The following is a 27,111-nucleotide window of genomic DNA, read 5'->3' on the forward strand; positions in this document are numbered from 1 at the left end:
CTGAGGGCCTAGCGTGAGGTGAAGATAGGGCCATAGGGCCCAGTGCCTAATAATAGCCCTAAGGCCAAGGGAGCCAGAGCTCAAGCCCAGGAGAGGGACAATAGCTGGCCTGAGGCCAAGAGGGCCAGAGCACAAGCCCGAGAAGGGTGATAGTGGGCCCGAGACCAAGGTGGCCAGAACCAAAGCCTGGAAAGGAACTGGACAGGTGGATACCACACTAAGGGCTGGAGTCCAGAAGCCCAGTTCAGAGTACTGAACGAAGCCAAGTCAGTCCAGCTAGAGGAAAGGGGTGGCCAAAAAGGCCTAAGCCCTGACAAGGGAACAAGGGCCTGAGGTGGCCTGACTTCATAGACATTAGGGCTGGAAGGGACCTTGGAAGATCAGAGTCCAGCCCCCTTCCCCAGGGACAGGAAGTCAGCTAGGGTCAAAGGATCCCAGCAAGACAGATGTCCAAATGTTTCTTAAAAGAGAGTCAAGAGTAGGTACATGCACCACCACCTCTGAAGGCAGTCTATACCAGGCCTTGGGGGCTCAAACAGTAAAGAAGTTTTTCCTTACATCCAGCCCGAAATGGTCTTGGAGGAGTTTGTGACCGTTTGACTTTGTCATCCCTTGGGGCGTTCTGGTGAACAGGCATCCCCCAGATCCTGATGCTTACCCCTTATATACCTGGCAGCCACCAGGTCACCCCGCAGCCTCCGCTTTTCCAGGCTGAAGAATCCCATGGCTCTCAGCCTCTCATCATAGGGCCTCTTCTCCAGCCCTCTGATCAGCGTGGCTCTCCTCTGGACTCCCAAGTTTTTCCACATCCTCTTTAAGTTATGGAGCCCAGAACTGGATGCCGTATTCCAGCTGCGGCCTCACCAAAGGCTGAGCAACAGTGGGAGGATGACATCCTGGGATTTGCTTAAGAAGCATCTATGGATGCAAACCAGAGTTTTGTTTGCTTTACCAGCTGTGGCATCACATTGGTGGCTCATATTTATCTTGTGGTCATTCGTGACCACCAAGTCCCTTTCAGCAGTGGTGCTAGTAAGCATAGCACTGTGAAGCCTATAAGTGTGCTGCAGGGTTCCCCACCCCCCAAGGTGGAGTACCTGGCATTCAACACCAAAAAATGCAATCAGGTTTTCATCTGCCTATTTTCTGAGCCTGTCAAGGTTGGCCAGGATCACCAGCCTATCCTCAGGTGTGGATGCTTTACCCCAAAGTTCGGTGTCATTGGCAAACTTGGCCAGTCCGCTTCTGACACCAATGTCTACATTGTTAATAAAAATGTTAAAGAGTATACGCCCAAGGACAGAGTCTTGGAGGACCTCACTGGTCATGGAGCACCACGATGATTTACTTCCATTGATTACCAGTATCTGGGTCCAACCTTGGAGCCAATTCCCCAGCCATTGGACTGTGATGTAGGTGAGGCCACAGTTGGCCAATTTGTCCATGAGATCATGGACACTAGATCAAAGGCTTTTTTTTCTTAGAGACAAGATATATGACATCAAGCTCTTCTCCTTTGTCCAGGTGATATGTCATCTGGTCATAAAAGGAGATGAGATTGGTCAGGCAAGACCTACCCACACCAAACTTATGCTAGCTCTCCCTCAGCATGTTGCCATCAGCCAGTTTGTCAAGAATGGTCTCCCTGACAATATTTTCCAAGATCTTCCCTGGGCTAGAGGTCAGGCTGATGGGCCTGTAGATCCCCAGATCCATTTTCTTCCCTTTCTTAAAGATAGGCATCACACTGGCCTTCTTCCAATCTTCAGGCACTTCACCTGAGTGTCACGAGTTCTCAAAGATCTGTGCCAGTGGCTGAGTTAAGATTCCTGCCAGCTCCTTAAGTACCCTGGGGTGTAAACTGTCCGGGCCAGCTGACTTGAAGTTGTCCAGCTTCTCAAGGTATTCCTTTACACGGTTCACAGTCATGTAGGGTAACAGTTCTCCCTCACCCTGGCCGTCCTGTATCATGTTGAACAGGGCTGGTGAAAAACCAATGCAAAATACTCATTAAGCAGGTTGGCTTTTTCCTGGGTGTCGGTTGTCACATTTGGTTTAGCAGGGGTCCAATGTTACTCTTGCTGATGTTGACTTGAGGCCAAGTGCCCCACCTGAGTAATATCCAGTAGCACCTGCAAGGTATGGCCCTGGATTAGGAGGGGCCAGAGACAATGAGATTAGCCCCTAAGGCAATTAATGTGTTCAAGCACAAAAGGAGTGAGAGGACCCCATCTAGTGCCTGACGGCAGGATGGGGATTCACAGGTTTTAGGGGAAACCCATAACAGATAGCAGGCTAGGGCTTGCTCAAGAACCCTGGGGCTGCCCCTCTTCTTTCCCATCAAATATTACCAGCAAGGCATGGCAGGAAAGAGAGTAAAAAGGAGGGTACCCAAAAGACTGCGCAGGACAGGAATTGCACGACCACCAGGGTGCATCACAGCCGCCCCGGGGCTCAGTTCTGCTACAACCACCAGAGAACACAGTAAATAAAGTGAGGAGGAAAACCTCCCCCATTCCCACACACCTGTGATTACACTTTAATGACCAGCCAGCCCTCCTCCACAGTACACAGCACCCTCTCAATAGCTCAGCAAGACAAAAACTGGTCCATGTTTTGCTTTAGAGCAGAGTGCCAAACTCAAGTGCCCCATGACTAAAAAAGATTAGCTCTAGAAGTTCAAGTGTGTCTTAGATTCAGATCTTGATGAAAACTAATGAATGCAAAGATCATGTTTTGCAGAAGGGTTTTTTTTTAAACAAGCAGCAATCAGCATTTGTTCAGTACATCATCTGAGTTGCTTCATATCCACATTTTATAGTATACATTGAATATTTGTGAATGAAAATTTATGATACTTCTATCCCAATCTTTAGTGCTCTTAGTCTTCCTAGGATGTACTGGATACTCTGGAGTACTTCTTTTAAGGGTCTGCCAATCATTAAATTTATGTCACACCATAAATGGCAACATGCCACGTTGTCAGGAATCCTAACGAGCTAGTTGGCCCACCTGACCAATGCTCTAACTAGCATCCCTACCCTGGCTGCTAAACTAGCTGGTCACTGTTAGTGTTTCCTAGTTGGCTAACAGGGAGAACAACCTCCCCATTAGAGTCCATCCATGGCAACAGACTACAAGTCAGCCAGTAGTTATTCCTGAACTTCCGCTACGGTAAACCTCTTTGGATCCTGTGTTCTTGGTTCTCTGACCCTTGACCCTGCTTGGCTCTATTTCTGGACTCTGGATCTTTGGAAATTCTCTCTGATTTAGTATTTTAGTTTCCAACTCCAAGACCCTGACTTGGCCTGTGATTTGTACCATACCTTTTATTTCCCCTTTGTATTTGTTAACTTGGATTTCTAGCTCATACCCTTCCCCAATGGCCTAACCACTAGGCCAGACTGCTTATAAACCCATTCCTTACCTACACATTCAGCCAATTTACACAGCCATAAAATGGCAAACCAGCCATAAAGATGTTGTACTTCATAGTGCCTTAAACTGAATGTGTGGAAAGCCCATACAAGATGCCAATGCCATAAAATTCATCTGAACATGAAAGCTCATTAAAAAAAAGTCAACTGAACGACCTCAGATTTTTAGTACTATGTACAATACTATTACTAGGGATGGGCAAGAAGAACAGAAGTCTTGGGCATGGATTTGGAGGGGACATATGAATGTAGCCACCCCTAGCCCAAACACTGCTACTGTGTAAGATGCCACAGCTACACAGGCACAGAACTTGCTTGTTATGCCTCTGGCTATACTTCACCAATTCATCACACAAGGGCAGGCTATTCACCACAAACTCAATTCTACATGTTGGCATAGGGTTTGTATGGGGGTTATAGTGGACTGTAAATTGAATACAAGCCAATAGTCTGCCTTTGTTGAGGACTAAGCCCAGTACACTGTTGGGTCCATGTTAACCAGAGTATCTCCTGCAAATCAAGGGAAGCAATACTTCTGTTCTATTTGGCACTGGTGAAACCTCACCTGGAGTACTGCATTCAGTTTTTCGAGCCCCCACTACAAACAGAGAAATGGACAGATTAGAAAGAACATAGCACAGTGAGAAAAATGATTTGAGGCCTGGGAAGTAAGACTTATGAGGAAAGCCTGAAAGAACTGGGATTGCTTGACTTGGAAAAGATTGTGCAGGGACTTGATAATAGGTTTCAGATACCTGAATATGAAGATAGAGACAGTCCTGTTCCCTAAAGCCACAGAGAAAAGGCAAGGAGCAATGGTCTCAAATTTCAGCAGAGAAAGTTTAGGTTGTATTTTAGGAGGAGCTTTCTGACTATGAAGGTGGTGAAGCATTGGAACAGGCTGTCTAGAGAAGTTTTGGAATCACTATCCCTGGAAATTTTCAAGAGCAGGTTAGACAAACGCTTGACTTGGATAGTTTATTTAGGATTATCGTGCCCTGAGCAGGGGACTGAACTAGATGACATTATGAGGTCTCTTCCAGCCCTTACTTGTATACCTTTGCACAGGATGGTATTTTGCATAGTAGGACTACCTAATTACACAACAGGTGATCCTACTACTGTATCATTCTACTAGAACCACTTCGCAATATATAGGACTGAAGTGGGAAAAAAAAATAAGGTTGCAGCATCTTCATAAACTTCTGTATTTTTTTTTATTAATTCTAATTCTGAATTATAATTCAAGTTTTTCTGTTTTCTTATTGTAAGCCACCCTGAGCCTTTGTTGGAAAGTATGGCATATACATTAAATCAATCAAGTCTCGCATTGGTAATCTTTTTTGACAAAAGAACAATAAAAAGCAGACGTTTTAAAATTATATTATTGTTCCAGCAGTCATGGGCAAAAGTTTAGTACATAATAATGATCACATATTTTGGATCAATGAATACAATACAAGTGAATGTTTAACTGTGGCTTCTTTTCCACATACATCTATAGATGGTGATGAGAAATTGTGGCTTTTGCAAAATTCTCTCAGCCCCCACAGCTGAAAACAATTCATTACTTGATTTAATTGAATATGAAACTACATAAACATTTAAAAGAGCATGTGTAATACCAGACATACTTCAGCATGTACACTTAGGTATCCCTTATGTTTTTGTTTATTTTACATATTGAAAAGTTTAATTTTCTGGCGTAAAGTGTGTAACCAAAGTAGTAATGCACTCAGATTTAAGCCTCAATTTAGTATGCGTACTAAATGTTTTACCATAAATTCCCTATTATTGGAGTTGTTGCACAGGGGTTAAGAAGACTGAAGTAGGAACTCTCCCTTCCCTCCACCCATGAACTTTCTGTCTTCAAATCAGGAAACAAATTCAGGGTGTGCGCCTTCTCCAGCTGGCAGATGGAGGGAAAGTAGCAAGGTAAGTGCAGAGCTACTGCAGAGCATAACCACACTCAGAATTTTGTTCTGCTTTTCCGGCATTTAAATCATGGCATCAGCAGACAGTACATCTTCAGCAAGGTCAGCAGGGATTGCTTCATATTCCTACAGTGTTGGTAGGGGCTAGAAATGAGAACTGGCAATTTTGACTGGCTCCACGTGCCTAGTCTCCATCCTTAGCCAGCTTCCAGCACCAGAGATGCTTGAGAGTAGAGTAGCATACTAGCCAGGGAAGGAACTGAAGTGGGATTTGGCTGCTACTAGGACTTCTGGTCTCAGCCAACTACCTGACCAGCAGCTAGGGATGGGGAAAGGGAAACTATGAAGGCAGCAGCAGGAAGACAGAGAAGTGAGCAAGAGACCAAAGGTAAGAAGGGTCAGATGGCCTATAAAGCAGAGAAAAAAAAAGTAAGAACTAGAAAAGCAGAGAGTGAGAAGTCAAGAAGGAATGGGAGTGCAAGAGATAGCAAAGGGTTGAGAATAATGCAGAGATGGTGTAGAAAGGGAGTGTGAAAGAGAGTGAGGAAAAATCAGGGGGCCAACAACAAAGGTAAGGGTGGCCACGGAAGTGATGCATGTCTGAGGCACCTTTATGGCAGAGGACTATCAGGAAAGAGCTAGCAAAAAGACTGGGAAGGAGGTTGGGGGTGGGAAGCACAGTGTAAAATGCAGGAGATAAAATATCCAAGGAAAGCAGTGGCCACATGCAAACAAGCCAGCCTACAGGAAAAGAGCACTTTTTCCAGTATTCAAAGCTTACCCTCTGCTGGTTCATTGGAGCCAAGGCTAGAATCTCTTGGAAGAGTCTAACCTTGGAAGAGGAAGAGAAAGGCTCGTGGTGGTGGACCAACGAACAGGTAAAGACACTCAAAATGAGCTCTGGGATCTCAGTACTCCCAGAGAGGTCCTCCTGGGGCCTAATGTGAGAAAACTGTTTCTCAGCAATGACCTCTGTCCAAATATATTTGATTGTTAAAAACTGAAGCTGCTTAATTGTTATAGTTTTGACAACACATCACCAAACACTCTTAGATCCCAATGTTTCAGAAGTTGTCCAAATTTCCAAAATGCTACAAGGCCAGTTACAATGTCAGCTGTGTTCATGTCCAGAACTGTAGGACCTCCCCTCTCTCCCCTTCCCCACCAGCACATTTCTTATAATAAGGTTTTTGCACATGTTTTCTCTTCCCTAATGCAGCAGTGGTATTAGTTTGTGATTAGAGGTCTAATAAAAAAAAAAGGAGGCAGCTGCCAGCCCATTTCACAGGCAGACAGCAGGCTGGGCAGCCATTTTCAAAGGCAGAATGCAACACACCTCCCCGCCCACACCTGAAATTGTGAATTTTCAGGCCAGAGTAGTGCTCATTCTGGAAACCTCACACAAGGAAAGTTCTATTCTCCCCGTTTCTCCTTGTAGAAAATAACATTTCTGATTATGAAGATGTTATTTCCATCAGTGAAAAGACAGATACCAAGGAAGTACATCAGCATCAGGAAGGATGAGAAGAATGCCTCTTTTATGCATGAGCTGCCATATTAGCGACAGGATATTAGGTAAAAACTAATTTAAATTTTTCAAATTTGAGCCACTCCAAAAGTAAAATGCCTTCTCCAATAAATGAAAAATCTAGAAGCATGTGTATAAATAGCTTTTTCCCTGCAACAGAAACAGAAAATTGTGATTTACTGTTTTGTTCAAAAGGGAATCAAAATTGATGCATCCTGTTGAAAGTAGTTCTGATGAAGGTGGCATTAATAAGCTTAACATTACAAATGAAGAATTTCAGGAACATGAGGCAGAAACAAAGCTCAGTCAATAAGCTGTACATTACATGTTCTTTCCCAAGGTTGTTCTAATGGTCTCATCCAACCACAAAAATTAGTTTCTGTGATATACGATTTACAGTAGGGCAACAAACAATCCAGGTTAATTTTTCTATACTATCTTTTTTTTTTGGGGGGGGGCGGGGGGTGTTCTATTTTTTTTTTTAATTCTAGTACACGCCTGTAACAGTTAACAATTCAAATCCATGAAATATGCATGGAAGCACCTTTTTAATTGGAATTGGTTCATCTAAACCAGAGGTTAGCGACTTATGGCCCAGGGGCCAGTTCTGCCCTTTGAATAGACTGGATCTGGTCCATGGCAACTCAGGGAATCAGCAGCATGGATTTAGCTACAGCAACAGATAAAAGAAACCCCCAGGGTCCTAGCATGTATATTTTTCTATCTGTTCCCTTTGCAGCATCTCCTGAATGCCAAGGGGTGCAGCCCGCAGTGGCAAAAAGGTTGCCAACCCTTGAACTGCACACACACACAAAAAAAAAGACTTTTAATAAGGCTAGCTCTCCTATTTTAATTGCCCCAGAAACTCCCTAGTAGGCAGGAAGAACCATAAAGATGTATACTGCTTTAACTATGGAGGCTATTAATAACTGAGTTAAAGCCATAATACCATGTTAAATAATTAAGAAAATATAGCCATGTTAAGTTCTCAATTGTACTTAGACCCTTCCACTTTGCCAGAGGGCCCTCACACCTGAGAATTCAAACCAGTCCTCTCAGAACTCAGGAGGGTTAAAACAGGACAAACAAAATAAACAAACAAACAAAGAACAGTAAAAAAAGGTTCAGGATTTACTGAGGAAAAGTCTAAAAATAGGTTTAAAGGAGGTTGCTTATTTATGTGCTACCTGTCAACATAACTAACCTAGCATTCATTTAAGTTTTTCATAGGAATGTATATGGCTACCAGTGAAAACAAAAGCTACAAGTCTTTTCTTGTCCATGTTTTCTTAAATGGCAGAGAAGTCTTCTGAAAAAAGTGTATCAAATGTATGAAGTACATTTTAATACAAAATAACTATTACCAGAGTTATAAATATATTAACAGAAGCAGACCAATCACATTAAATAGTACATAAATAGTACCAGTTAAAGAAAAATTGTGCCAGAGGCTGTGTGCTGGGAAAACACAAAGTAGGAACTACTAGAAGGTGTTATTCAGAAGAGGATCCAGGCAGGATGCGGTGGCCTTGTCACACCCTGACCTTTGGATTACATCATGGGAGCAGCAGCTGAGGACTTCTCTTAAGTCCCACCCCCAGCCTTCCCCTCCCCTCCATGCTCAACAACATGCACCCTCCCTTTCTGTTCCTTGCTCTCCTCCACCTGCTGATGCCACTATCCCCAGCTGACCTGATCTGGGGGGCAGAGCTGCTCCTGCCATGCTCCAGCTGAGGTGTGCAGGGAGCCACATACACTCAGCCTAGGACAGTGGCAGCAGCCCAGGAACAGACTATGGGGGAGGATCCAGCCTGACATGGCCACTGCCCCCAGCTGAGCCCAACTTCCCATACAGCCTGGTTGGAGTAGGACAGAAGCAGCTCTGGAGCGGACCTCAGCCTCAAGGCAGCTGGTGACAACAGGGACAGTAACAGCATTAGGTGAAGGAAGGGACAAATGGAAAGAAAGAGGTGCCACTAAGTACTGAGAGGAAAGGAGGGGAGCTGAAGGCAGGGAGGAGTCAGGAAGGAGGGAAGGTGAAAAGAGAGAGGAGGATTCTTACCTGATTTGGAGACTTAAAGGAGGCCCCAGCTGCTGTTCCCATGGCATGAACCATGTTGGGGCAGGGGGAGGAAGTTGGGAGCTGCAACCAGCCCCGCAGGGCTCACACCCCCTTACAAAATTCTGGATCTGCCCAGGGGTGTGATTCAGAATAGAAATAATTAAAACAAACCTTTCTATTGTAAGAAGTCTATAGAAATATTCTCCTTGAGTAATGTACAGGAGATTGGAGGACAAGTCCGAGTATTTGATATTAACTCATAAGAACTAGAAAGTACACTTAAGAGATCACATTGGTATCTTGGACAGCAAAGAAGCATAATCAACCTCTTGTGCTTTACTACTGTATTTACTCAAATACAAGACACAGGGGGATGGTTCCCCCCTCAACTGGCACATGGAGGGGGGGAGCCCCTCATCTTACAATCATATACATGGAAATCTCAGTCAATACATTGTTTATCATTACATCACTGCCAAAAGCAGCATGTGCTCAGCAATAGAAACCAACTATGAAGTTGATTAAATGCAACCTACACTGAGCATGACTATAAAATGCGTGGCCCACTGGTCAAACATGCTGATAACAACCTTGTTTATTTAGGGCCTCACTAAAAAAAAAAAACAAACAAAAACAAAACAAACACACAGGCAGGTGATCCCCTCCAGCAGGAACTGACACCAAGCCTGGAGAGACCACAATACCAAGCAGGCACTGGGAGGACCAGAGCCATTCCTAACACCTTCCTTTAGTAGCAAAAATGTTAAATTTAATCTGCTGAGGAGAACCTACCACCAGGTCACATTAGATTAGTATAGCCCATCCAAGTAAAACCTATGGTAGTGCCAATTAAGCACAGTCCCCCTCACTGACTTCATCTTGGACATATGTTTCTGTGTGTGGTGGGTGGTGCTAGATTCTTTAATTTTTTTGTTGACATACTATTTTTCCTCCTCTCACTTTTCTCTTTTTCAGGTCATAGTGAGGTCATATGACCCCAGAGTTCTTTCCTGCCCAGGGCAGGGGGCCAGACTCAATGATCTATTGAGGTCCCTTCCAACCCTAACAAGTATGAAACATTTACACTGCGTATATTTCAACTTCCTCTTCCACCCCACAGTTGATCTGCATCTTCCTTTCCCATTTCCAGTTATTCCTATTTCTTCATCAGCCTTAAAATTCCTGGCAAACATAAAAAAACAAGGCCCCAAAAAGTTCACCCAGAGTCCCTTTGTCACCCCTCTCTCAGTCTGACACACTATCAGTATGGCCCTGTCCTCCATGAGGTAAAGCTGAACCAAGTTGTCCTGTGCCTCATCTGCATATGACTTTTGGAGCAGCCCAGGACTCATGACAAGAACACCTGGTTCTAGTCATGAGTTGGGGCTAATTAGAACATCGATCCTTTGTGTTATCTGGGATACACAGATATAATGAGCAGTACTGAGCTGCTGGGTCACCATGGCTTGAAACGTTGTTGATTACCACACTGGACTGGGCCCCAGCAGAAATCACAAACCTTTGCTTTGGACCAATATCATGCATAGGTTTTCTTTTTGGATCACATAACCTTTGACTCAGATGAATTGTAGTCCCAGTTCTTATGGGTCACAGGGGCTTGCACGTAGAATCTCAATCCTCTTGTCGGCCAAGACGACCTTAAATAGTTTTGTGTAGTTAAGTGTGGAGACCTATCCAACGTACTGCAGGCAGAACCCCCTATAAGAGAGTCTACTCTTCTTCTTTGGCAATCCCTCAGTTAAGGATGATTTTCTTCCATGATCGTCTTATCTGTGTGTCTGAAGATGGCCAATGATGGTCTATCCGGGGTCAACTGACTGTACTGCAGCTTGGACATGTTTCTGTGTGGGATGGGTGGTGCACTGAGATTCTTTATTTTTTCTGTGACACATTGTTTCTGCTACTCCCACTTTTCTATCTTCCATTGTTGTCATGAGGTTTCAAAGTACTGAGATCCCTGCAGCAGACTCTGTCTCCATTTGGGACAGTCTTAAGTCATAGCCTCCCATTAAGCTGGCATTGATGCTGCATTTTAAGTTGGCCTTGGGGACATCCCTGAAGTGCTCTCTCTGCCCAACTCTTGTGCATATGCCTTGGTTGAGCTGGGACAATAAAATTTGCTTCGGGAATCTGGAGTCAGACATCCAGATGACATGGCGAGTACTGAGGCAATGAGTTGCTTGCAGGAGGATGCCAATGTTGGTGCATCTCTCTTCCCACTGGATTCAGGAGGATCTTCCACAAACAGTTCTTCAACAACTTTAAAGGTCTCCTGTATTTTGTCCGTGCCTCAACTCTGTCCAGTAAGGTGGGGATCATCATTGCTTAATAAACCATTATCCTGGTTTCAGATCTGATGTCACAATCTTCAAACAAATTTCCTCAAGCACCCAAAGGCTGGACTTGGACATCTGAGGTGAAGTTGGATTTCTTTGTCAATGTCAGCCTTCTGCAAGAGATAGCTTCCAAAGTATGGGAAATATTCAACTTTCTCCGAAGTCTTGCTGTGGATCTGGATTACAGTGAGCACATTACAGCATGATTAACATACTAGAACTCAATGATTGAGGTCAGGGTGGTCTTGGTTTTGGCTCAGAGTTAGCTGATTTTAAACAGCTTACTATCCATTTGGCAGTTTAGTTCCACTCCGACTGGGAGTTTGTTGGTGATCAAATGTAGCATTGTGGGAAAGAAAATAGAGCAGAGTGTTAGAGTGATGACACAGCTTTGCTTAACTTCCATTTTAACCTCAAAAGGGATCTGTGATGGATCTCATTACTAAGAACCACTGCTCACATGCCATAACAGAAGGTGGAGAATGGTGACAAATTCTGGTGGGCATCCATACTTCAGAAGGATCCTCCATAACACTTCTTGGCTAACAGAGTTGAAAGCTTTTGTGAGGTCAAAGGCGGTCATGTAGAGAGACTTCTGTTGTTCCTGGCATTTCTCCTGCAGCTGGGGAGCTGTGAAGATCCTGTCAGTTGTGCTTCTTGATCATCTGTGATTTCCTCATCATTCCCGATCCTTAAGATGAGGGCATGAAGCTGGGGAGGGGAGGAACTCATAATCACATTTGAAGATTTCAGTGATGATGCCATCTGCTCCAGATGCCTTGTCATTCTTCATCTGCTTGATGGCTTTCCTCACATCGTCAAGGGTTGGAGGGATTCCAAGATCATCTCTGACTGTTCTCAATTCCATCCCACACCACCCACTCTTATGAACAGCAGAGTCTTGATTGAGAATGTCTTCAAAATGCTTCTTCCAACAGCCATTGATGGCTCCCCTTTCCTTGATCAGGTCTCCTCTATCCTTGGGCCTCAAAGGGGTGGTCTCTGAGCGTTCGGACTGTAGATGACTTTGGTGGCACTGAAAAAGCTGTGCATACCATGGACATCAGCAAGATGTTGAATCTCCTTAGCCTTATATTTCTACCACTTGTTCTTCATATTATGGGCCCTCCTTTGGACCTCTGCCTTGGCTTGTTGGAGACTCAACTTCTTTTACTTGGAGTTCGTGTCATTTTGCCAAATACAAAAGGCCTTGTTCTTGTACTCAGTCAACTCCTTCTTCTCTCAGTCAGTCATTCTTAAGCTAATCTTGATGTTTCCTGGTAGAAAATCCAAGCATCTCTTCATAGGCACCGATAACAATAGCCTTTAGGGCACCTCACACACTGCTGACATTCTCCCATTGTTGTTGTTTGGAGTCTTCCAGTTTTTGTTGAGGCACCGGTGGAAGAGGTTTTGCATGCTTGGGTCCTCGAGTCCTTCAATGCTGATCTTCTGTCACCATTGCTTCTGCTGCAGTCATCGTTTGGGAGCCAGTTTGGGTGACATAACTGAGCAGATGGACTTGGTGATCAGTCCAGCTTTCATTAGCTCCTAGCTTACTTTGAGTGATGCGGACATCTTTGCAATCCCAGGAACAGACAATAACATGATCAATCAGGTACCAACGATTAGATCATGGCTGTTGCCATGTCTTGTACCTGTTTTTCTTATGGAACAGCACGGTGATAGCAAGTCCATTTGGTCAAGAGAAGGATGCCATTGGAGTTGACCTTTCCTACTCCTTCCTTGCCAATAGTTCTGTTCCAGAGTTTAGCATTCCTTCTGACTTGGGTGTTGAAATCACTGAGAAGAATAAGTCCATCTCCCTCCAGAATGTCAGAAAGGACTTGGTCAAGGTTGATATAGAATTCCTCTTTGATTTCATTGGCAGCATCAAGAGTTGGGGCACACACTGATGACAGTGGCATATTGGCTCCCCACCAATTTAAGATGGAGAGTCATGAGGCACTCATTAATTAAAAGTTAGGGAACTCATTGAGTTGATTTGAGTTTATTCTTAAAATGGCAAAAGCAACTCCATGAAGTCAGTGTTCACCTTCCCATTTAGCCTTCCAGAAGAAGACATAGCTGCCTTCATGTTCTTTGAGCAGTATACTCAAAGCCTGCTTGCCAGGTGTCACTCAGTGCAGCTACAGTGATGTTGTGTCACCTGAGTTCTCAGGGCCTGACTGTAGTGCAGTGTTTTGGGCATTCACTATTAGGGTTGTCCAAGAGGGCCCTGATGTTCCAGGTCCCAAAAAATGATGGTGCGTCTTCTTTGGTATTTTTTGACTACAGTAAAGGTGAGCCCCCTCCTCATGTGGGGTGAACTGAGCAGATTCTGACAAGGGCTGCTCAGTTACAGCTGCTAAATCACACTTCTGTCTTGCCCAAATGCTAGATGACTTTCTTGTAACTGCCACCTTCACGCCAGTGCATGACTAGGAGCTTCCAAACTTCATGATCCTACTCTGTTTGCCATTAGCTGGTCACCAAAGGGCTTGACAAATGTACTGGAAAAGCTGTTTTCATAGACACCTGTGTATGACTTCCTTTATAATACAGAAGCTGCTGCACATCAGTTTCTATATAGCTCTTGACAGAACAGAACCTTGATCCAATAGCAAAGAGAAGACAGCAATTGGGGATCTCATTCTGCCTCAGCCCTCATCCACCTTTGCAGCTACTGAGATTCCAACATCTTCTACCTGCTCTACCACTGGGTGCTTGTACACCTCTGTGGGACAGAGCTATACTACTACTCAGCACATCCACAGGTGGCAGGCAGTGGAGTGACCTTCATGGGAGATAAGCTGTGAAATAAGCAGGGGTAACTTTGACAAACAGCAGTCACAGACCAAGCGGCGGCAGCACCACCATGATGTGGCAAAAACAGCAGATAGCAATAGTTTCCTTCCTGAAAAGCCAGATATATTATTTGATGGTGCAGTGACATGACAACTACAGGTCACCACCACAATAAGTCTGCCCAGCCCCCAAGCATGAGTCTCCTGTAGCCTCAGACTTGAATGACAGCTCTGCTCAGTTGACAGAATTTGGAACTGATCTGGCTAATTTGGCCTTGGACACTAAATCTAAAAAAAAAGTTTATACTACGTAGGTAGGTGTCAGAGTGCTGCTCAAAAGTTTATGGAGTACCTGTGCTAAAATTTGCAGCAGTTTCAAAAAAGGTAACAATACTGAATGAAGTGTATGAGTACTATATGCAAACTGCTACAGCCATTTTTATTTCAAGGTTATTGCTTTCAAATTTGCCCCTCATTTCTATGTGCTCAGAGAGAGCAGGGTCTAACAGGAAGGGGGAGAGGGGGCAAGTGCCAGGGGAAAAAGCTGGGGGAGAGCAGAAAACAAAGGGGATACCTGACCCCCTAGATTTAAATTTTCCCTGCTGTAGCAGTGGGAAGAGGACAAACTTGCAATAATTTGATTCTGTACCTCAAAAGTTGTAATAAATTTTCCATATATAGAATCTAATTATTGGGGGGGTCGTCTTATAACTGGGGTCACCATCTAATTAAGTAAATATGGTAATTTTATAGCAAGCTACCTATTTTTTGTGATAATGGGTGAAAAAAAGAAGGTAACTAAGTGGTAGTAGTACAAAAAGTTTGAGTCAAAAGGTGCAAGCAGAGACGCTTGAGAACTTCCATACAATTATTTACTAGGGTAAAACTCAAACTGGCACAGTACTTTGAATCCCAGGTTCACGAGGGAAGTGTGCGAGCCTCATAAATACTTTGTAATAGATATTCCACTCTGACAGCCATCTCAGTAGAGATAATCTGCCCTTCTAGTTTACAGATTTATGCCACAAAACAGCTGTATATTACTGAAACAGGACAAAACACAGTAATGATTAAAGAAGGATGGTACTTGGTGAAACAGCTGTGAGGACCTTAAGTTCACAAGAGAGTAATGTTTTATGCCATCAGAAGTTTTGCCCATGAAGCTCTGGTTCTGCATTCATTTCAGTGGAATAAATAGAATTAGAAAATCAAAAGGTGATGACATCCCTATCTCTATACAATACAAAACTGTTAAACAAGGTTCAAAACTTTGAGTACAGCCGTTTAGACTCACTTAGTACCTTGGTAAGCAATCCCATTCAAAGATGGTGATAAATATCCAAGTGGGGGAGAATTAAGATATTTGTAATATGAAAGTCTTACTTAATACTTCACTTTAACACCCCCAATTCCCTTTCTGTGTAGCTGTAGAAAGTTTTCATAGAAAAACTCCTCCTATTTGAGAGCCTTTCAGATATTAAAGATGAGGTATGAGAGCAAGATGGGGAGAAAAGAAAAAGTTGGGATGGGCTAAAGCAGTTGATATAATCTCATCTTGTTTCCTTGAAAACAAAACAAGACAACCCATACAAACACGAAGAAAAAGAGCAAAACACACCTAACAGCAGAGAAAATGTGGCTTCAATTCTTGGAGATGACTTGCTCATTACCTCCCTATTGGAAGAAAACAGCCATGGTTAAGAGTCCTATTAGCCACTCCAAAACTGGCTGGCAAATTTGTAGCAGCATTGGGCTGTTTAATGTTGCTCTTAGCTGCCTTTCTGAGTGATTACAGCTGCACTGAAAAAAAGTTCCGATCTTTGCAAGTTAAGTCTAAACAAAAGGGCCAAGGGCAGGAAGAAAAAAAAAAAAGAAATAAAGTGGGAAAAAGAGGAGGAGGCAAGGAAAAATGTAAAAGGCAAAATACAAATGTCATATTCCAAGTAGTCTTCAGAACTGGTGCTGAAGTTAATGGGGGTGACAGTATTACTGTATCTGGTTCCTGATAGATGGGGCTTTTCTGAGGATCAAAACAAAGGCCCTATGGAGATACACATGATGGTAAACCTCCCTCTGTGTAATAGTGTCAAATTATAGACTCCTCCCAAAAAAGAGTGAAGCCTATCCTCATTATTTTGTTCACCAGTTAGGTCTAATTTCTAGAACACAAGTTTTGGTTCCTTTACTTCTAGTCCTGCACTTTTGTTTACTAGACATGATCTCGACTCAGCTGTTGGTTGTATTAGTAGGTATTCTTGCTTGGACTAATTCACTCTGTCTTTAACTTTGCTGACTTTTATAAACAGCATTATAGGCCATTGGCACATGTTAGAATCACGCACAATGGGATCTGATCCCTAGTCCTAACAGTCAGATGCCCCTCTGCTCCCCCTGGTGGGAGCCCACAGAGCAGCCCCAGGCCCAGTTGGAGATCCAGGGTTTGCCCCAGGCCAGGAGACCCAGGGCTGTTCAGGGCTGATTCCCACTATCAAGTTGACTGCCTGTGTGGGCCTGCCACACATTCAATTCAAAGGTGTCATAGAAATCAGCCAAAGTGTTCCACTTTACATATCACAATGCCATGAATGCAATGTGTAGAAAAACCCACAAAAACAGGCTGGCTTGGACTCTGTAGAGGGAGCTGTAGAGATTTGTTCTTTTGAAGAGGGATAAGAATCATGAACAAAAGTCACTGGAGAAACACCTGTTTTTCACAGGTCTGAAAGAGGGCAGGCAAAAAGTAGAGAAGCAATTCAGCTGCCACTCCTTTTACTGAATAGAGGCAGGAAGCAGAGTGGCTTCAGATATGAGGTTCCTTCAGGAAGAGGCAAAAAATAGTAATGAGCCAGGAGAGAAGGAGCAGCTAAGAGTCATCAGCAGAACAAAATGAAAAAGAAAAAGTCCGTATAAATACAAAGGTAAAACAGAAATCATCAATAAACTTGGTGGTGGGGGATGAAACTGATAGGAGCAAAATGAACTAAGAGTAAAAATATGCTAAATATAACTCAAATATGCATAACTCAGGGGGCATGATAGACTGTTATCTGTCACTGGGGCTACTAGGTATCAATTTTTTCAGACTATATGAAGATTAAGGAAACAATCTTAACCTCATAAACAGTGAGGAAACCCCTGGCTGACTCCTTCCATACCATTCCTTCTGTCATTTTTTTAGATCTTGTGGCTGGTATCAAGATTTCCAAGCTAAAAAAATGCTTCCATGTCCCTTTTTTATCATCTGCTTTTTTTGTTTGTTTTTGTAAAGTCTCTTTTAGTCCTTGGCAAAAGATACTATGACCCCTAAGTATGTACTCCTGCAGTTTCCCTCAAGAGGAGCTTCCCTGTGTGTAATCACTCCTAAGAGGCCTAGAATGAGGCACATAACCAGCTGGTCAGCAGGATATTAACAAATATCTAAGTCCCTGACATCTTTAAAAATTACTCTGGTCCCAAAATGGGTCACTGTTCAGATGCAACAGATGGGTGTTGTACACATACCCGGAGGCAACTTGAGTTTTTGCTGATTTAAGTGTGGGCATTAAATGTGAATACATGAAGGACATATTGGCCTTATTTAGCAAGAAATACACTGACCTTTACCAAATCTCTTCTTGCTCAAGTCAAATAAGATTAGTAATTGCCATATGGAATCATTTGCTTACACCTACAAAGCTCAGTGGTTCTCAACCTTTGGACTCAAGACACCCCTCAAAAATGCCAGCTCTGAGTTTTCACTCACTTTTTGAGCAAAGAAAAAAAAAATAGAGCGGTTTTTGTCACAAAAATCTTAGATCAAAACAGGTCTGAGTGTTTTTAACACTATGAATTCCCATTTGAAATCTCTGGATTGATCTTGTGAACTATATTTGCATTCTGTTGTACCCCAGAGTACAACTGAAAGGCTCTCAAGGCACCCTGGCTGAGGATCATTAAACACACCCAATATAAATTTGCTTTGGCAGATTGTTTCCTGCAGTCTTCCCCAGACTTCTGTACCTCTGGCAAGAATCTACCTCCAAATCAGAAAGTCAATGCTGTGCGAGCCGTAAGAGCTCCAATAAGACACCTTTTATTAGTAAATACAGTCATCAAGTAAATAAGGACTCCAATAAACAGTACAGCAAAGACTGAAGTCCTGAAATGCCACTTGTCCAGCAAGAAAGGAATGCCCCCTCACACAAAAAGACAAAACTAAAAATGTTCATAAATGAAAGTCACCCTGAAGTTCTCAAAAGTCCTAGGAGGAAGAATGGAATTTTCATTCCTCATTACCCTTAGACTAGGAAAAATGAAAAAAAGGAAAAATACCTCAATTTATAAGGATTTATTATTAAAAACCTTAGTCTGCATTAAAGTATTGCAACAGTACCAACTTAGCCTTAACACAATATTTAAAGCCCATGTTTGGACATCCCTATTGCTGTTTTGATATATCAACTGTTATTAACATGCTCAAGTGTCAATTAAATGTCACGATTTGGACATTATAGTAAAAGGTACAGACAAATGAAGTAGAGAACTCGTGTCCTCATTCTGTCCTACTAAGAAATAACATAGGGAATTCATATGGTATTTTAATTCTGCTATAGTTAGACCAGAACTAGTCCATTTACCCTACGTAATCTCTACTCCACTTAGATATCTGCCTTCAGTTCACTTGCTGCAATATTTTTTACTACCATCTTCATCTTTTCTTTCTCTCATATTAGTTTCCCTTGCACTTGGAATTTCTCTTACCATTGTCCATCCTCTCACAGTTCTGAGAGATGGTTACGGTCCAGTATACAAAGAGAGAGCCAGGAAGCCTACATTCCATGTCTGTTCCCTTCCCCCTGACCCGTTGTACAGACACATCATTAAAAGAGGGAAAGAAAACTATTTTCCCGACCTCTAAGTAAAGATAATTCGTACCTGTTTAAGTGATTTTTGTGTTATATGAAATGTGTTCTGAAGATCAGGGTGAAGTATTGTTAAAACTTTCAGGATTCTTCCTTTTCTTCATCTTCCCCTAAAAATCTTGCCTGGTATTTGTTTGCTTTGAATTTCAGGCTAAGCTCTCAAGACTGTGAAATGTTTTTAATGCTTTACTTCTACATCATAACTTGGCCATAATTTATAGATAATAAACATCATGAATCATAGCAGTGTAGAATAGGATGAGACAAAAAGCTGGATGCAAAACAGTAACTTTAAAAGTACATAAACCATGTTCCAATAGATAAAATGTAAAATCAAAGAGGAAAAGCACTATGTACATGTTAAGTGTCATCATAGGAGATGCAGCATCTCCCTAAGATTAACTGACTGAGTGGTTCATGACTGTCTCTATGATTAAAATTACATCTTCAGATCTTCAAGTCTACTGCATTTGTAATACAAGACAAGCTCTTTTTAAGGTACATACCCATAACCCCTTTAAGCATTTATCTGTGAAAAAGAGCAAGATTGTGCTTTCTTTTCAATTGAAAAGAAGTAGTTGATCATACACCTCTATTGGAAGAGAGGCGACTGGGACAATATTTTTAAACCCGTAGTACCTTGCAGCCCAAGATACCAAGATGTAATATATAAAAGACATATGTAGTAGCAAATCGGTCACTACTTTGAAGGGCTACACTTTAAGACAGAACACTAAGAGAAACCCAAGTAAACTCCTACTCTTCAAGTATACAAACCAAAACACAGTTGAAAATGTTCCTATTTATTGAATAAATATAAAAACTTCCAAGTATGCAACCAAAAAATATCAAGGGAGAAAAAGAAAAAGAAAAACAAAACAAAACATTACTCTGGGAGTTGAAATACCACATTTGGCTGTGCCTCAGCATATAAAAACCTGAAATGTTAACATGTGGTACAAAAATCCAATTAAGATCTTCTCTAAATGTAAATTAACGAAATATGCCAGAAGCCAAATGAAGGAAACATTATCATTCTTCTACTCATTGGGTCTACATTTCCACAATTACTGGTATCAATGCAGAAATAATGGGTGCCATAATTTTAATAAAAAGTTTGCAACAGCAGCATACTGCTGTAGAAAGAGGAAAAGTAATTCCCCTCCTATAGAAGACTGATAGGCATCTGCAACCTACTGTTTTAATATAAAGCGACACTCCTCAAATCTCCTTTCAGCAGGTATAGTAAAATTAAACTTTGTATCCATATTCATAATTATTTATGGGCTCCGTTTTAAAAGTAGTGAAATATCAAATAAAAACAGTTAAATGGTTCTTCAAGAACATAACAAAAGTACTTTAAAGAAAGAGCTGGGAGATTCAGCTGACTTTTCATCTCAAGATCTAAAGCATTCTCTGCATTTGCTAGAATCATCATTAGATAGCTCAGCCATTACTCAATGTATAGTTTTTAAAATCTGTCCCACCAATCAAAACTGAGGATAACTAGAAAGCATGTGAAATCAATGGGCATTTTTTAACTGACTTCAGATCAGACCCTAAATTAACAAAAACATGTATACCATATATACTACACTCTGCCATGGCTACCATTGCCAAGTATGGTTAAACGTCAGCCTACTGAAATACCTTAAAGTTCCCATCCTTTCCTCACAAATCACAATTTGTTAAATTACATGGTAAATGGCATTATTCAGCATATGTGACATACTACATAAAGGGTTATACAGCATAATACAGCTGCATCGCTCATTGACTTAAGGTACTTTTTTTTTTTTTCACCCATCAGGAATACTAGTTTCTCTCAACAGCCCCATATAAAATGTTAGTAAAACAGAACAGTATAGAATAACAATAGTATAACAATTTGTCTTAAACCTGTTTTTTCCGACAACAAATAACATGCAAGATAAAGAGCATGAATTCTTAAAAGAAAAAACATCTTATCTGATTTTTTAAAAATCTTATATTTGTTTTATTAAAAGTACTACTGCATCCGAAACACACATCTCATTATTCACATCTATATATCCTAATTGTTAGAGCAATCCAAGGGGTTATATTCCATATGTTAAAACTCTCTCTTGCTCCCTCTCTATGGGCCAATAAAACTGAATGGAAACAGGCAGTGTCTGCAAGAAAATGCTTTAACTCTTGTATGCAGCTAGAAAAACAAATCTACGAATACCAGTGTTTCAGGTTTTTTACTATTATTTTCTGCAGCTGGCCATATCTCACAAGTGTAACTTAATTCATCAGCAGCAGTTTCCTTGTGGAAAATCTTGGACACTTTCAATCAAGTTTTCAGCTACATGTTCAACCACTGAAAACCAATTGTATTCCTATTTCATTTTACCTTCAAGTCTTAGCTTCTAATTCTAAACTTACCATGAAGAAAAAAATATATACAATCATCTTAAATTAGATGTCATTTGGGAAAAAAAACAGGGAGAAGCAGAAGACTGAATTTTGAAGGCATATGAAATTGTGCTTGCTTAACTAGAGGACTTTTGACAGTAACAGATTGAAAACTTCTAAAACAAGTCGTTTAAAGAAGACATGCTACATATTAAATGGTCTTTTTCTTGTATAACTTTCAGATATTTGGTATAAAATATTTCTAAATGCTAGAACTAGGATATTTAGCTTGTAATTCATCGATAGTATTGTTCACAAATCTTTGTATCTACTCCAAAAAAAAGAATGTATCCCATCACCTCCCTACCCTTCTTTTCTCAGCCTAATTTCTTCCTTTATTATGCTCTTCTTTGAAACTCTAATTGCTAAGCTTATGATAAATGTCCTGCTGGTACAAGTGTCATTTGCTGGTATAACTGAAAAGTATTTAAAAAGTAATAAATGAAGGCTTTCCAAGATGCCTATAGAAACAGTTTAAGTAAATGTTTTAAATAAAAAAAGGAAAGAAAGATAGAAAACATGGTGAATATACAAGGTTTCAATTTTATAGCCTTTTCTTAACCAAGAGAGAAATGTAATGTAATCCACACAAAGTCTGTACTTTATATTCTTTTGGCAAAGGTAAAATGTATTTTACATTCTGAAAATGTAAACAAGGGAAGTAATGTTGCATTTACAGCTTCAGAATTATGGTGATTTAATAAAGTTATTCTACATCAGCTTGGCAAGATTCAATGTGAAATGTAATTATTACGTTTGTATTTAACAGGCGCAAGTTTCCTAGATGAATAAATCAGCATAGAGTCAACCAGAAGAAAGTAACTCAACAGTTTTAGTTAAACCTGAACTGGAACATTCTTGGCACATTTGTACATTTACAAAACACAAGTTCCCCAGATGTTATGTATTACTATCTTTACCAGTTGTCTCCTAAAAGTGTTGACTTAGAGAAAGTGCAATGAATAGTGGAGATGTTCACAGCATGAACTGTCAACAGGACCAGATTCAACAGTGAAAGATCAGCTGGATGGGTGCATGATCTGAAGGTCAAATGTCATAGAGCTGTTAATGCTTAGGTCCATTATAAGGCCATTATTTTAACCTACTCTTAGCAAGACAATTACAGACATGCCATTAGTTTACTTATAATGGGTAATCCTTTCTTTCCCAGCTTCAGCTATGCCCACAACAGGCAAAAATATGTCAGCAGCCTATATCACACTCACATGAAGGAAAAAAAAAGAACAAGGCACCAAATAGTGAGTAATTTCCATCTGTGAAACAACTCAAACAATAGAGGTTTAGCTGCTCAGAAAGTTAGAACATGTACAGCCCCCAAACCTAGTCACCTCAGTAGCTGCTAAAGGAGGTGGGGAAGGGGACAGAGAAAATCAATTTCAGTCAGTTTATGAGGCTGAACCCTAACACAGTGCTGGCTCCTACTGTCATATGATTTATTGTTCTCAAGGTCTGAACTTCCCCCTTTGGGAGCTGGAGGGTGCACCGGCTGCTCTAATCAATCAATTCTGCTGGCACTCCGAGCATCAAAAAAAGGAAAAGCCCTGCTCTGGGCACCAGGCAAGTTGCAACTTCCTAAATCCTGTTTCCCAGACAGACTCAAAGTGCCAGCAGTTTTCCAGCTGGGAGTGCCTGGGATGCTTCTTAAGAAGCAGGGCCAGGTTTCCACCGTCGTGGACCCCAGGTTGCTCCGCGACTGGGGGAGCTGTGCCTGCCACTCGGAGGCAGCCTGGGCCCTGGCCTCTGCCACTGACCTCGACCCGTTGCCCCGTCTGGTGCAGAGCAGGGCAGAGCTGTGCTGTCCTGTCAAACTCCTCCGGGTAGAGGACACTGCGGGGCACGGCAGTGAGCGCCCCGGCTGCTGGCAGCTGTGGCTTGTACCTAGACGCCTGGCTGCCCCGGATGAACTTTTCGTATGGGGCCCCCCTTCAGAGATAGCCATGATAATCGGACGACGGGGGGGAATACCATTTTGGGCTCCCCTTCTGTCCAGGCCCCGTCCTTCACGCCTGCCTGCTCCTGGGAAGCAGCCCCCATGCCCTTAGGCGCTCCCTCCATCGCTGCCCACCTTGCCCCGGGCAGCGGGGTGTTGCAGCCCCCACCCGGCCTCGCCCCCGTGCCCCGGCGCGGCGGACTCACAGAGACACGGTGCGGCTGGGCAGCGCGGCGGGCGGCAAAGTTTCCACCAAGTCGCCGCCGCTGCAGACAACTTTGATGCGGACGGGCTGGCGGCCGGGGCCCTTGGCGCGCTCGGCGGTGCACAGGCAGCTGTCCACGATGAGGTCCGGGCAGTTCCTGTTGCCCGCGGACAGCCCCAGCACGGCGGCCGCGGCGCAGAGGCAGAGGCAGAGGCGCAGCCCGGGCATGGCGGAGCAGCGGGACGCCTCGGCTGCTGCGCCCGGCGGAGCCGCTCATGGCACGGTCGGTCCGCACCGCAGCCTCGTGCCCACCCCGCCCCCGGCGCGGGGCAGGGCAGGGCAGGGAGGTCCCCTTCTCCTCCTCCGAGCAGCCGCCGCCGCCTCCAGCCCGAGCGGCAGCTGCAGCAGCGGCGGCGGCGCTGGGCGGACCCCGGCGAGAGTCGCTTGCCGCCGCCGCCGCCGCCGCCTCCCTCAGAGCAGCCGCGGGGGCCGCAGACACGGGCTGTCCCGGGCCCGCGCCGCCCGCCCGGCTGTGGGGAAGCGGAGAGGAGAGGAGCGCGGCTTCGCTCCCCGCCCTGGCCCGACTCCCTCAGGGCCTGGCCCCGTCCCTGCCGCCCGAGGAGACGCGAGTCATTAACCCACAATCCGCTGCCTCCCCCGGGACTGCCGGCGGGGAGCCGCTCGAAAGCCCCAAATAAAAAGGCACGGGGGGAAGCTACAACATATGCTTCCAATGTGCGTCTAATCCAGGAAGCCGGGCGCAGGGCAGTGCGAGCCGGAGTGCGGAGACTTCAACAGCGTTTGCAAAGCCTCAGCTCGGCTGTCTCCAAGCCCTTTCAGAGCTACTCTTTGGAAACGGTTCTGTGAGCAGGGTTTGCCTGAAATGAATGCTCACAGGAAGTTTCATATCCCCAGGAAAGATCAGATTTAAAAAAAAAAAATAACCAAATTCATCACAGTTTGCACTTTTCCCTCTCTGGCCTGAACCCAGGCTAATCCCATTAGAACTTAATTGAAGGGCTATAGGAACAGGCTCACCTCACAAAGCCTGGGACAAAAAAAGAGTTTGCTTCAGACACAACACAGTTAAAAGTTAAAGGAACCAATTGAGGAGCAAAACTAATACTGTTCAGGGTGATGAACTGCACGTATGCAGGCAGCACAAGAACCTATATCACAGTGGCCTCTGAGCACCTTCCAGAAGTACTTTAAAAATGACATGACTAACATCTCTCAGGCTAAGTTCTTGCTATAAATTGCAACACAATAAGTCATCCAGTTCTGGCTGAAGATGAATGGAAAAAAATGTGGTAGAGGCCCCAATCCTGCAGCAAATTATACTCAGGCCAATCTTGGTTCCTGGAAAGAACCTAATTTAAATCTATGAGGGCCCATGAAGTGCAAGTTATGACTCAACAGGCACATCTACAAATAAACTCTGGTACTTACCGCTCTGGAGTTTTTTGCTCCTGGGCCTGTCATTTGAGTTTATTCATGTGCAGCACATGGAGCCTGATCAGAGCAGCCCAGGCTGGCAGGGGGCCGGGGGGTGGGGGCGGTCAGCTTGTAAGCCCAGAGCTACTCCAACCAGGCTCCACGTGGTGTGGAGGAGCTAGCTGGGGCATGAGGGTGCTTCTGTGTAGAGCTGGCCAGCAGGCAGCACCCTTCCACCCCCGCTGCTAAAGCACTCTCATGCTTCAGCCAGCCTCACTGCAGCACATGGAGCCTGGTCGGAGAAGCCCTGGCTGGCAGGCTGATCCCCTGGGTCCCCTGCCAGCCCAGGCTAATGTGACTGGGCTCCACATGCTGCAGAGCAGCTGCCTGAGACACAAGGGTGCTTCAGCATGGGGGCTGTCTGCCAGCTAGCTCCACACTGAAGCACCCTGTAACTGCAGCAGGGTAGTACTTTTATTTTGTATTGTACTTGACAAGTACTACCCTGCTGTAGAGTTTATTAGTTTTGTGCATCCTAGAAGGGGTGCACATATAGACACCAAGACATTTACTGCACAGTTAAGCAGTCAACTGCGCAATAAATGTTTTGTGTAGATGAGCCCAAAGCTTGATCTTGTAGCATTTGTTCTCATGAATACACAGCCAGCATAAGTGACTTTTTAAAACAGTGATACTGTCCCTCAAGTTAAGGACCACGTTGTGTGTATATGCTATCTAAATGCGTCCTAATTCCTAATCAAGCCCCCTTGGCACTAATCTTAATAAAAGTGCATGGAGGGGGGGAGGGGATGGGGGAAGTTACTGCTGTTGCAAAATCACATGGTAAGAGTAAGTTTCTGTGAACCAACCTTTTGCACAGTTGCTGCTTGAATAGAGACATTGAAGTTGCAAGTTTAAAAGCAAAGTAGCATCAGTCAAACTTGGAGAATAAAAACAGGATGTTTGTGTTACAAGACATCTCAGTATTAGAAAGGTGGTTGTGTTTTCCTTTATCATAAAGAATGTCTAAGTATTTAAATTCATATATGCATGTTTAACAACATTAAAAAATCAGGTTTTATAGATACTTTGTTTCCCCTCAGACTCTTAGAAATACAGAGCTTTAACAGTTATCTAACATAGTGAACCTGCAAAGTGCTGGAAGAAAACATTTTCAACTGAGGGCCAACACAGTGCAAAACCAAAGACATCGCATCCTATAATAACCAGGAATTAAAGACTTGGTATTCCTGATATTTAAAGTAGAAAGTAGGGAAGAGCATTCCTCTCCTTCTCCCAAGTAAAATTTCCAGACCATACACATATTAATTATAATACATGAGACAGAGAGAGAGACGCCTAGTTTCCATCCCACTTTTGCTAGTAAACTTAATGTTACATAATGTAAGCATAAATTGTGTTTCATGAGCAGATCCAATAAAGGATACCTCTAGGTGCCTGGCCCCACCCCAGAATGGAAACCAGGACCCTGTGTTCAGCACCTGGGCTCTGTGCACAGTCCCATGTCTCAAAATGGCAAGCCAAAACAGCCATACATTCAGCAGTGAGTTGCCAAGATTTAGGTAGGAGGAAAAACTGATAGGGGAGTAATTGAAGTCCCACCCCTGTAGAGGTTACTTTGGTCTGCTTGGAAGTCACAAGCCTGAATCCTTCCTGCTTGAATCCAGTCTTTGAAAGAAAAAGAAAAAAAAATCAGGACTCACTCTTATCACACAGTGGATACCCACCCTTTATGTAATAGCCCTGAGATTAAAATACTGGCATAGAAAGTGGGAAACAGTTTCAAGTCTGTCATCATCTTGATGAGCATAGAGTAACATCTGCATTTCCCATATGTCTGGGTGAGGATACTCTCCCACCCTCATGCTGAAGCTGTCATAGTAACATGGAGGGTAAAGATCCATGGTGCTGAAGAAATAAGAGCAGGAGTGAGCATGATTAATACAGTGATTCTCAATCTTTTCAGACTCAGACACACCTCAGAAAATGTCAGTCTTATTCACTTTTTGACTACAGAAAAATAGAGTAATTCTTC

General features: G+C 43.2%; 1 protein-coding gene across 1 annotated transcript in view; it reads right to left on the minus strand.

Annotated features, from left to right (window-relative positions):
* ADGRA1 (adhesion G protein-coupled receptor A1) overlaps positions 1-24,447 on the minus strand; it is a 553,479-nt gene extending 529,032 nt beyond the window's left edge. Inside the window, exon 1 of the mRNA XM_090057369.1 lies at positions 23,623-24,447. Within this exon, the coding sequence (XP_089913495.1) occupies positions 23,623-23,849 (227 nt within the window). The 5' untranslated portion in view covers positions 23,850-24,447. The remainder of the gene's footprint in view (positions 1-23,622) is intronic.
* Positions 24,448-27,111: the final 2,664 nt, after the last annotated feature.

Source organism: Crocodylus siamensis, chromosome 7 (assembly GCF_052110815.1).
Source record: "Crocodylus siamensis isolate JL-2025a chromosome 7, ASM5211081v1, whole genome shotgun sequence".
Taxonomy (NCBI): Eukaryota; Metazoa; Chordata; order Crocodylia; family Crocodylidae; genus Crocodylus; species Crocodylus siamensis.